At 48.6% G+C, this 12,241-nt stretch overlaps 1 protein-coding gene and 1 pseudogene across 1 annotated transcript; one reads left to right on the forward strand and one right to left on the reverse strand.

Annotated features, from left to right (window-relative positions):
* The first annotated feature begins 6,257 nt into the window (after positions 1-6,257).
* Positions 6,258-8,002, forward strand: LOC141022756 (uncharacterized; annotated as a pseudogene).
* Positions 8,003-10,751: 2,749 nt separating this feature from the next.
* On the reverse strand, positions 10,752-11,751 carry LOC109732228 (protein FLOWERING LOCUS T-like). The gene is made up of 4 exons (XM_020291424.1): positions 11,545-11,751; positions 11,362-11,423; positions 11,164-11,204; positions 10,752-10,978 (listed from the first exon to the last, which is right to left on the reverse strand). Exons 1-4 carry the CDS (start codon positions 11,749-11,751, stop codon positions 10,752-10,754), a joined length of 537 nt encoding a protein of 178 aa, XP_020147013.1.
* Positions 11,752-12,241: the final 490 nt, after the last annotated feature.

Consider the following 12,241-nt stretch of genomic DNA (forward strand, 5'->3'; position numbering starts at 1 on the left):
TTATGCGTGAAGCAAGTAAGGAAATCTGACCAAATAAGCAACACCTCCATAAACTGATCATGACTAAATGGAGCAGAGGAAGGAAAGGAGCTCTCCATGGCTGTTTTTGTAGCCGATGCCGAACAACACAGCTGCCACCACCGTTGCATGGAAGCAGCAGAAAAGAGGAGCCTGGCATGACGAACCCCTTGTACCGAATCAAATCATGCTGCACAAGAAGGACAAGAGAAATAAGAAGATAATCTTGAGGTCAAATCAAAAATCAGAAAAATAAATCATGGACTCAAGCACATTCATACATATACTTTAAGTTGTTAAACAGAATCATAGATTCCATCACGTAATCCAAAAAATTTGAACATATATATATATATATATGCATGCTTGTCAAAGTTTCATTCCAGAGAATTAAAGTGCTGGGTAAGAAGCCTAATGTACAATTGATACAAGTTAATACAAGCCTGATGTACTACTCTGGGTAAGAAGAAGCATGTACTTTAGTAGTTTTAGCACACTAATACATGTGTTAAAATGGAAGCGTCGCTGCTGGGTTATATTAATAAATAATCTAAGTGTTGCAACACCCAACAAGATTTGCATGAACAGGTAAAACCTAGCTAGTACTTGTACTGGGATGTTGTCCATCCAACAGAGACAACAAACCAGCTTATCACAAGACTAATGCTGGACTCCATTGCCGGAATCTACAGCTAGGCACTCAAGCTTAAGGGGATCCTCATGTGGATCGAGCCTGCATGTTAATCTTTACACTAGCAGGGCCATTTCTGTTCTCTTTCTTTCTTTGACACCAGTGTCATGTACTATACTCAACTGTACTGCAAGTGCCATGTGCTACTGCAGTTTAGTTGAGTTTTAAGACTAGAACATGTTATTGTAACCTTTGCAACTGAAGACACAGAATAACTAAGTGGATCAGCATGAATGAACAAGCTAAAGGGTCAGTGTCTAATGTCAGAATCTACAGCTCAAGAGGATCCTGTGTGGATCAAGCCAAAGTGTTAAGGCTACCTTTTACATCAGTGTCATGTGCTATATTCAAACTGTGCTGCAACTTAGTTGAGTTGCAAGTAGGACTACAGTGAAGATGCTATTCTAACTTCTGTGACTAAAGAAAAAGACACCGTATGTACATCGTGTTAAACATTAGTACACAGCGCTGACGCTACTATACAACCACGAATTAAATCACTGGACACCAAGGCCGGAATGGCGCTAGAGTGGACCAAGCAGTCAAACTGGGACAGATTGGATGATTTTACCCTCGAGTAATCTAAGCAGCTAGAACCGACATCCTCCCCCTCTGCACGCTATCCTCTCTTCACTGTCTAAACCGAACCATCGTCTTCCTTGACACCCGCAGCACCTCGGTGTACCATGGTGATGGCCTGCACAAATCCCCTGCATGGATCAGATCAGATCTAATCAAGAAGAAGCAGAGGAGGGGAGGGGAGGGGAGGAGGGACGAGCAATCAGTGCATCAACAAAATATGGAACATCAAGCACAGCATGACAACTAGAGTATATGTATTGCTGGCTCTTATTAGTCCACAACCGAGTGGATTTTCAACCATACTATAACTATCACTCCATCCATTATTTAAACTACCAAAACGTCTTTATATTGAGAAACATAGGTACTGGTTGCATATATAGACTAGTAGCAGTACTATGTGTGGCAGTTTTAACAAGTCAAATAATTTTACTGTAGACAAGTTGCATATATAGACTAGTAGTAGTACTGTAATCTAACAGTGGCTAAAGCATACAAGAAACATATTGCAGTGTACTCTAGCCCAAACGAATTCCCACCCATGCCTTGTTTCAGATTAGACACTTTCTTACAACTGAATTCCAGATACAATTGGTTTAAGATCCAGGTGTACTAATTAAGAAAGAGGCGACAAGTAGCCATTGCATGTGACGGCAGGCAGACAGGAAATGGTTAGGAAGAAGAGGAGCAGTGGAGCAATGACTGACCCATTGGAGACCCCGGTCTTGTCCTTCTTGAAGACGACCCCGAATCCCCGATGCACTCGCCGTCGACCACATTGGAGGCACTAACTGGATACAAACAAGAACATAAGACAAATAGTATATATATTAGTAAGATAAGCAGCTGTAACATAACAGGAACTGGAACGACGATTCTCATTTAAGCAACTGGAGTACCATTTGTGCACATGCCGAAACAATACATGGAAGTACTAGCAAAACAATAAACGCATGGGAGCACTTTGGAAGATGCGTGCGGCTAGCATATGGAGTAATAATCTCTAGCTTCAGATGAACAATTCTGGGCTTGGGAATCAGAGAGCTTAAGCGCTGCAAGGTTGGTGTTAGCCCAACTATATACTCTGTCAGCTCGAGAACTTGCTCAGTCGAGATGAAGCAGCGATTGAACCGGCAAACACAACACACCGCGTCGACACAAAAATGACTTGCCAGCATCCAGCAATTCGATGCGCGCGCCACAGATCCGTGCACTCCTGGGACAATTAGAAGCGCCACACCTTCGTACAGCAGCGAATTCAGCTGGACCACGGAGCAGATTCCGATGCCGCACACATGCGGAGCCCGCATCTCTAGGCACGCGCGCGCGCGAGGCAGCGGTGACGCGGAGAAGGCACGCCCTGAGGACACGGTGCTGCCTCGGGAGCTGGCCAGAGTGAGGGCCGTGGCGACGGGGATCGAGTTTCGAATCAGGCAGAGAGAGGGAGAGGGAGAGAGGGAGGGGGAAGGGGCGCGGACCTCGTCGAGCGTGGCGGGGTCGAGGGGGGCGAGGGAGCCCTTTAGACGGCGGACGTCGGCGTCCAGCGCGACGGCGCGGCGCCGCGGCGCGTCCTCGTCGGCGGCGCGGCGCACGGCGAGGGCCGCCACCGCATCCCGCAGCTCCCGCGCCGCCTCGGCCGCCGCAGAGCAAGGAGCCGTGGCGATGTTCCGAGATTCGGCGATGGGATTGGGCTCGTTGCGGTCATGGCGGTGCACCGGCCCGTCGAGGCGGAGCGGGGAGCCGGGGCAAGGGAGGAGGAGGAGGGAGGTGGTGGCGGCGATCTGGAAGGGGAGGGGAACAGGGAGCAGGGGCGAGGAGGGAGGGAGGAGGATTGGATCTGGCATCGGGAGAGTCGTCCTTTCTTCTTCTCTTGTCTTGTGATGAGTGGAGGGAAGGAGAGGGTGCAGACGGCTGCAGACCAGCGGCGAGGGGAGAGGTGGGTGGCGGAGGCGAGGGGAGAGGTTGGCGGCGGCGGAGGGATCTGGATCGGGGGAGAGGAGTGGGGGCGGGGAGGGATCTGGATCGGCTAGGGTTCACGCGCGTGAGAGAGAGAGAGGCTGCAGTGGATTGGATGGACGGATGTATGGATGGACGGATGGACGGATGTTGGCCACGTCATCGATCCATGCCACAACGGATTCCACCAATCCGAATTCAGCTTATGTTTCTCTTATAGTTTTTATCCTCTTTTTTAGGGCAAACATTCAACATATTAACCACGTATAGTTTGTTAAAATGAATGAATATTGTGCACTTGTGTGTATCTTGTGATGAAAAACAATGTTGATATGGGGAGTTTTCATTTTCAATGCACAAAAGAGACGTTTTCTATTTTTCGAGTGCCCAAAATGGTTTTTTTTAAGGACCTACCATATATTTGTTGCAAAATTGTACCAAATCAATTTTCTAAAATACTAGGCCATATTTAATTCACAATTGACCAAATGGTTGGATGTCAAAGGTTTTGATCCACCTCTGGTGAAAAAGACAAATTTCCGCCGATTCAGTAGGAAGCGGGTCAAATTTGAACTGCAGCTGCCTCATAGTTTGCTCTTTATTTTTTCCAAAAATCATTTCTAGGTACATAAGTATCTATTTAATCAGAGAAACATCAAAAGTTTTCCAAGATTCAACCACTAGCTAGGAACGGTCAAGTCCGCCGTTTTGACCGCATTTTGAAACGGGCATAAAAATTTATAAAAAAATAAAAAAATTGGAAAACCTTCGCATTGTGTCATTATATGTGACCAAGTTTCCAGGAAAAATAGTAAACTTGTAATACGGCAATTGTTTTAAAAAAGTGTTCTCAGAAACGAGCTATCATGCGTGAAGATTCATGGCTTTCAAGCCAAATGATCAATCTTATGGCCACATTCATGGCATAGTTTATTCAAATGATCTCATATTGTGCACAATGGTGCATCTTGGAATTCCAAACAATGTTTCCTAAGGGAGTTTCCATTTTCTTTGCACGGAAAATTCATTTTCCATTTTTCGAGTGCCCGAAAAGAGGTTTTTTTGTGAAGGACCTACCATATATCTGTTGCAAAATTGGACCTAATCAATTTTCTAAAATACTAGGACATATTTAATTACAATAGACCAAGTGGTTGGGTGTAAAAAGTTTTGATCCACCTCTCGTGAAAAAGACAAATTTCCGCCGATTCAGGAGGAAGCGGGTAAAATTTCAACTGCAGCTGCCTCGTAGTTTGCTCATTATTTTTTTCAAAAATCCTTTCTAGGTACATAAGTATCTATTTAATAAGAGAAACACCAAAAAAATTCCAAGATTCAACCACTAGCTAGGAACGGTCATTCCCGCCGTTTTGACCGCATTTTGAAACGGGCATAAAAAATTCAAAAAAAATCAAAAAATTGGAAAACCTTCCGATTGTGTCATCATATGTGACCAAGTTTCCAGGAAAAATAATAAACTTGTAATAAGGAAATTACTTTTAAAAAGTGTTCTAAAAAATGAGCTATCATGCGTGAAGATTCATTGCTTTCAAGCCAAATGATCAATCTTATGGCCACATTCATGGCATAGTTTGTTCAAATGATCTCATATTGTGCACAAGGGTGCATCTTGGAATTCCAAACAATGTTGCCTAAGGGAGGTTTCATTTTCTTTGCACGGAAAATTCATTTTCCATTTTCTGAGTGCGTGAAATGAGTTTTTTTTGTGAAGGACCTACCATATATTTGTTGCAAAATTGGACCAAATCAATTTTCTAAAATACTAGGCCATATTTAATGCACAATTTACAAAATTGTTGGGTGTCAAAAGTTTTGATCCACCTCTAGTGAAAAAGACAAATTACTGCCGATTCAGTAGGAAGCGGGTCAAATTTGAACTGCAGCTGCCTCATAGTTTGCTATTTATTTTTTCCAAATATCATTTCTAGTTACATAAGTACCTATTTAATCATAAATACATGGTTTGGTGGCGATACGTCGAGGTTTGGACGGTGGCCGAGGGCCCCAACTCTAGAGCACGTAAACTCACATGCCCGCCGCGTGGTCACCGCGTGACCGTGGCGTTGCCATGTGTTCTGGGTGGCCTAGGCATGTCTAGTGGGTTGGGCACTCCCCAGGTAGGTGCTAGGAAGAAAATCACAACATAAGATTCTCACGAGGAGACCGATCGATGCTTAAACATGAATAAGCAGCCAAGTGTTTGATTAGCGGTACGGGAAATGCACATGGCTAATGGGCGTGAGTTTTGTCTGAGGATGATCAGTTACTAAGAAGACCGTCTTCACAAATTTTCAACTCAAAAAGAGGAGCCTAGGTGGTACTTGCTTTGCAAAGTACCACACTGGACATAAATACAAATGTTGAAGCTGGGCTCAAAATAATGAATGGATTGAGCTGGCATTTGGTGGAGGATGGTTATTTGGGCATAGGAAAGCACTATAGAAAATGGATACCATTTGGACATGCCAAAGTGGTACTTCCTTCACAAAGTGTTTTTCTGAGCAGAATAGGAAAATGAATATTTTTGAATTATTTTTTAACTAGACAAGGAAGGTTTTTTACATATTTGACGAAGATATGACCCAAAGAATTTATGAGATTTTTTTGGGAATTTTGGGAATGACAGAAATATAGGTTGCTTCACAACCTAGGGCAAAAACTGCCACATGGACATGACACATAGGCAAAACTGATGAGGTGGCGCCTAGTCATAGCAACCCACCACAATTTACAAGGTTATGACCATCTATATTAGTCATGATCAGCTAGAAATAAGGCAGCAGACATGTGCTATCTTCTTTATGACCATTTCGTGTAAGGAAATTACGACCTTTCTGACCAAAATGGTCGTTATAGTTTAGGGTTTGGAGCCCCCCGAACAGCTTTTGACCAATTGGCCTGAAATGGTCATAGATCTATGACCAATTCTTCCAGGGTCACTGACAGAAGGTCACCAGTTGACATATTTCTTGTAGTGGAGCCGGCCGAAATGGACAGCCAACCCCCCCCCCCTCCCGCTCACCCTGCCGGTGCCGAAAATAGGCTTGGGGATGACAAAGAACCACCGGGTCCAAGCTCCGCCTCCAACCACGCCAATGGTGTCCGGGGTGGCCACCGCGTCTCCGGCAACGGCACGCCGCCCTCCCGCCGCACCTACCGGCCGCAAGAAGAAGATGAAGAATATCGTGACGGCGCTTCGTCCAAAGCCTACACCTCGTGCAACAACTATGGTTTCCCCTACGGCGACTGCTCCGGCACGAGCGGCGGCCGCGGCCGGCAACAAAAAACATGGCCGCCAAGTGCTCGATGAAATGCCAACAAGGTAAAAATAAAACCTCAGGTCCCGTTGGTATTCGATAGTGATTGTTCGTGATTGGTAGTGATTTTTTATAGTGCTTGCTTTGACATTGTAGAGCGGAGATGAACATGGCCGAATTCCTCGCATTGCTGGAGTCCTCGGCCACCATTGGCCTTGATGATCTCAACTATGACTTGTTTTGGGATCATTCGGCCACGCAAGACATGGAGGAGACCGAGGAGGAGGTCCAAGAGGTGGTGACCGAGGAGGAGGTGGTGGAGGTGACCGAAGCAAGCACCAAGGCCTCAAGGAGCCACCTCCTAAACTGCAACCAAAAGGAGGACCTTGCGCTTTGTGACGCTTGGTGTGCCATCTCCATGGATGCAACGATCGGAACGGATCAAACCAAGACCATGTTTTGGGAGAGGATCACCGACTACTACAACATCTCCTTGGACGTGTGATCAAGCCGTACACAAGGTTTTCTTGGGCATAGTTAGAGCACCATCCATGATCAATGCAACCGATGGTCCGGTTGCATCAACCAAGTGAACCATGCTCCACTGAGTGGTGTGCAAGTGGCGGAATATGGCCCCTACATCCAAGAGCTATTCAAGCATCGGAACACCAAGTTTGGCCACAAGCCCTTCACTTTGCATCATTGCTACAAAGAGTTATGCAAGAATGAGAAGTGGATCCAAAGAATTGTGGAGACCACTCCGAAGAGGTCAAGGTTGACTATATCCTTTGAGAACGACGACGAGGTTGATCAAGATGCCAACAATAGACCGGGAGGAAACAAGATTGCAAAAGAAAGAAAGAAGAGGAATGCATTTGGTGTCACTTACAAGGATGAACTTGTGGCAATGATCGAGACAAAGAAGGTGTTGGCGGCTGAACGCAAAGGAGACAAGATGACGAGGTGGAATGAGCTCAAGGCCTTCGAGGATGAGAAGTGAAAGACCAAGTTGACGGCCAAAGAGAGAAAGTTGAAGGCCAAGAAGCGTAGGCTTTCACTTGAGGAGGGGAGGATTCGTGATGCGAAGAAGGCCGAAGAGCGTGCTATCATGTTCATGAATCCAAACACAATGGATGAAACCGCAAGAAAGTATTTGGAGCTCACTCGTGGAGAAATCTTGGCCTCTCTTCGGAATGTTGGTGGCGGCCGAGGGGGTGTTGGTGATGGTGTTGGTGATGGTGGCCAAGTGGGTGGTGATGGTGGTGGTGGTGATGGTGGCCGAGAGGATGGTGATGGTGGCCGAGAGGGTGGTGGTGATGATGGCCGAGAGGATGTCAAGGTTGATTTGTTTGTCGAGGTCATCGTTTGAGTGGTGGTGGCCGAGAGGGTGGTGGTGCATGCCAAAGATTGGCTCGATCCACAACATATACATGCTATGTTTATGGTGATTTTGAATCAAACATTGTGTTTGAAGTGATGTCTTTTGGGTGAAGTTCAGATGTTTAAATTTGAAAAACACGGTAATGAAACTTTATGTTATGACAATTATTGCTATCCATGCTTTAATTTGAATGATTTTAAGATATGTATTGTGTAGAGATTGTGTTTGTGTGGCTAGTATACAAAACGGACATAAATTTGACTTTACTCCACTAACTATAGGGGTTCGGCTAGGTGAGGCCACCGTTAGTGGAGTAAATTTTTACTCCACTAACTTTACTCTAACTTTTACTCCACTAACTTTTAGGGAATCGGTTAAAAATGCCCTTCAGCTCACAGCTTTATGTAACTAGATGATACACGTTGTTGCAAGAATATTTCGAAATATTTCAATGAGAACTGATTGCATGAAACATGAATATTTGGAGTAATAACATGAAAACTAAAACTAAGAATACATATGATTATGTGTTTGAATATTATATGTGGTATAAATATGATAATAGAATGGAAATTCTCGAGGTGTCTTTTTCTTATGCATGGTCGCAAGTTGAGGTGATCATTTGAATGATGAGGTGACGCAGGCTTGCATGTTGAGAAAAATATGGTGTTATTGGCCAACTATTTAGATATATAAGGTATAAGATACTTAGAGCATCTCCAGCCGCGCCCCCAACATGGCCTCCCCAGGCGACGTTTTCGCGCCGGCGCCGAAAAAACGGCCCAATCGCGCCCCTAGGAGCCCATTTTTCGCCGGCTTGGGCCGAAATCAGCGCCGGCGGACCCAGGCCGAACCCGGCGCGCTGGGGGCGCCCGAGGGCGCCGGGGCGAGTGTTTTGGCGCGAAAAAGCCGCGGGCCCGCCGAGTCAGCGAGACGCCGCTCCGTCGCCCTCATCGCCTCGGTTCCCGCGGGAATCAAGGCCAAGGCTGCCGCGCTGCCGCGCCGGTCAGCCTCCATTGATGCCTCACGGGCGGCGCAGTGAAGACGCCGTCGACGCGCGTCCCACCCGCTCCCTCCACGCATCCTCCCGCATGTCGCCGCCCCGCTTCGGCTATAAAAGGCGCCCACTTCCCGCCAATGAGCGCCACAGCCTCCCCCTCTCCCTCTCGCAAAAGCCTTCTCCTCGCCGGTGAGCGCCACAGCCTCCCCCACTCCCCCGCCAACGAGCAAAGCAAACATGGCCGAGAGGTTCCCAGGCGACGGCGCAGCGGCGAACGGCTTCGGCCGCCGACACCTCCAAGAGTTGGAGGCGCACCTCCTCTACGAGGCCGAGTACCCGGCGCCCCCTGACATGCGCGTGCCGGGGGCGTGGAGACTGAGCGTCGGCGGCGTCCCGGTGCCGCCGGTACCCGAAGGGGCGGCACGGCGAGCGGAGATCGCCCGCATCCGCTCCTCCCTGACGTAGGAGCAGCGGAACCGGCCGAGGTACGCGCCCGACAGCGAAACACTATGGACGATGTACTTCCAGCGCCGCCGCGAGGAGCAGATCGCCTCCGTCAACGGCATCATTCTCCGCGGCCGCCTCAACGCCAAAGGACGGCACGAGTGGTGGGGCGTCCCCGGCCGCACCCTCGACGCCGTCCTCGATCACATCGAGACCGGCAATGTGCCGCGGGTGGAGTACCCGACGCGGCCGTCCTTCTCTCGCCACCGTGGCAGTTCCTGGATGCCGCGGGCGAATGGAGCCGGGGTCGTCCTCGTCGTCGGGCTCCGGCTCGCTGGCCCTCCACCCCGTCAGGCCCGAGCCGGAGGGGACACCGCTCGGGCGTCGCGCTCGCGGCGGCGCCCTCGTCATCAACGAGCCCTCACCGCCTGCGACAGCATCGGCGAGGCGCTCCCTACGCCTGGTCCGGCCGAAGCCCGAGCCAGGCTTGCTCCCAGTGAAGCCGGAGCACGTCGACATGGTGGCCCCCGACGACGAGTCTGGCCTTAAATGGGCGAAGGAGGACTACGTCCGCGAGCAGGTGCGCCGCTAGCGCCAGGCGTACCTAGAGCACCAGGCCCGTTGCCGCGCCGAGGAGGGCGGCGTTATCGTCATCGACAGTGACAGAGGAGGGCGAGGTCGGGTCGTCAAGCGCCACGCCGCGTGTCGGTGACCCCGGCCAGGGCTGCAGCAGGGACGTCACGCGCGACGACGACGACGACGGTGACGGCGGCGACTACACCCGCTTCTACAGGCTTCTCGGTATGTAGACGACGGCGGCGGCTAGGCTTTTTAATTTGTTTTTTAAGTTAGGCGTAGTTCTTGCATGTTTTTACGTTTTTTACAAATTTTAATGAAGTATGGCCGAGTTCCTGCAAAAATCACCGAGTTTGCAAAAATTTAAAACGAACTTCGCCGAACCCGCGGTGACCGTGGGCCTATGACTGGGAGCGAACCGAACCCCAGGGGCCAATCTAGCGACGGTTCTCCCCCAGGCCGCTTTTTTTCGGCGTCCTGGGGGCCGAACGGCTGGAGATGCTCTTATATGGAACACCTTTTCGCGTGCAAGGAGATATACCGAACATGTGAGCAAGATCACCTCAGTGTACCGCAAATATTAGAGATATTAGTACTTCTTAGTACTTGTCATGTTAATAAGCTCAATAAAACACACAGATACAAATACATACACCATATTCTATCTTGGCAATCGCACGCTCTCTCACAATGCACGGCATGCATGTCTGCATGCATACTTATACTACGTTGTGCATGTGTATGTCATATCCTTCAATAATTAGGTCAGACCGGGTCCTGTTGTCGATGATGGACGACGGCCGGACAGCCTTGTCGCCGTGAACTTCAGCTGCACCTCCGGCCACCGCAGCCGCCCTCCCTCTGGCAGTTGAAGTAGGCGGCGGCGACCGGCGCGCCAAGGCAGTAGCACGCCGCGAAATCCCTGGTGTTGAAGTTGGGGCGCCACCCCGGCGCGTAGATCACCTGCCTCACCGTCTGCCGGAACACGATGAACGCCAGGCGGTGGATCCCCGCCTTGGGCTGCGGGCTCTCGTACGCCACCACCTCAGTTCCTGACACGTTTGATCGGCGGAGTAATAAGAAAACTTAACACACATGATTAAACATATAGTACTACAATAGTCCAATGCGAAATCCACATGCATGCATGTTGAATCCTCTTAGTGAACGTGGCAGCAGCTGGTTAGTGCATGCATGGAACTTGTCCATATTAATTTCTGCCAAGTCGCTCGCTTACCATGACTGACATCACCTCCTTCGGGTATGTCCATCACTAACCTGCACAGCAAATAAAAAAGGCGTATTTGTGTTAGGAGTATGATGATGCATCAACTGATACAAGAAATATATTTTTTGAAACTCAGATACAAGAAATTAGGGTTGACATGAAAAAAGTGAATGGTTGATTAATGATTAGCTCGAGCTTAGCACGTACCAATGGAGGTACTCCCTTTTGGAAGGGTTGCTTGGACTAGGTGCATCAGGATCCACCATCACCTAGTAACAGAACATGGCAGTAACATACGTGCATGAGAAGGAGCAGCAACGACGACAACAGTTTCTTTTTCTTCCGAAAAGGACGATAAGCATCGATTGATGCAGTTTGCCGGTGACTCACCAGCGTGTATAGTGATGTTTCATTGCGCCCCCGGGAGCCGGTTATCTGGACGGTCGGCTCCCTGGCCACCTGCGACGGCCTCAGCCCAGACCCACTGGTCATCTCGCGGTTGTTATAGAACAGCCTCAGCACCGCCGAAGCATCAAAGGGGTCGATGATTTCTCCGACGATGTTCCCGACGACCAGCGGATTCCTCGACGTGCTCATCGTCGGCTCGATCGGAAGACTTGTCACCAGCTAGCTAGCTGATGTTCCCGCAAGGAAAATAAAGGCTAGCTAACTAATTAAGCTCAAATGTGCATGGCAGTGAGAGTTTGCATTGGTGAGCTACGTATTTATGTGCTTGAAGTGGATACGATACGATCGATTCCTTGCATTGGAATATAAACTTTCTTTAAAGATCCATCTTAATCCTCTGGGCATAGACATATACCAAGTGGAGAGACCATTTCGGAGTGAATAAAATCTTGAGGTTACCATGCCAAATCCAGTTACGGATGCAATGTACAAGTAACAGGGAGACGGAGAAAGGAAGTGCTGACGCCTTAGAAAGCTCTTTGACCCCAATGTGATGACAACTCACAGGTAACTATATACTTACTTAGTTTTCAGGCACGATCGATACCCCAGCAGCAATAGCCTGGACACCATTGTTTTCCCTTCTGCTTTCTCTCTTTTCTCTCTTATTACTAGCTAG

Source organism: Aegilops tauschii, chromosome 5, assembly GCF_002575655.3.
Source record: "Aegilops tauschii subsp. strangulata cultivar AL8/78 chromosome 5, Aet v6.0, whole genome shotgun sequence".
Taxonomy (NCBI): domain Eukaryota; kingdom Viridiplantae; phylum Streptophyta; class Magnoliopsida; order Poales; family Poaceae; genus Aegilops; species Aegilops tauschii.

Coding starts and splice junctions, on each gene's coding strand:
- LOC109732228 (XM_020291424.1), bottom strand. CDS start 11,751: ATGAGCACGTCGAGGAATCCGCTGGTCGTCGGGAACATCGTCGGAGAA. Junction 11,205..11,361: donor AAAAGGGAGTACCTCCATTG/GTACGTGCTAAG, acceptor TTTGCTGTGCAG/GTTAGTGATGGACATACCCG. Junction 10,979..11,163: donor AGGAGGTGATGTCAGTCATG/GTAAGCGAGCGA, acceptor CAAACGTGTCAG/GAACTGAGGTGGTGGCGTAC.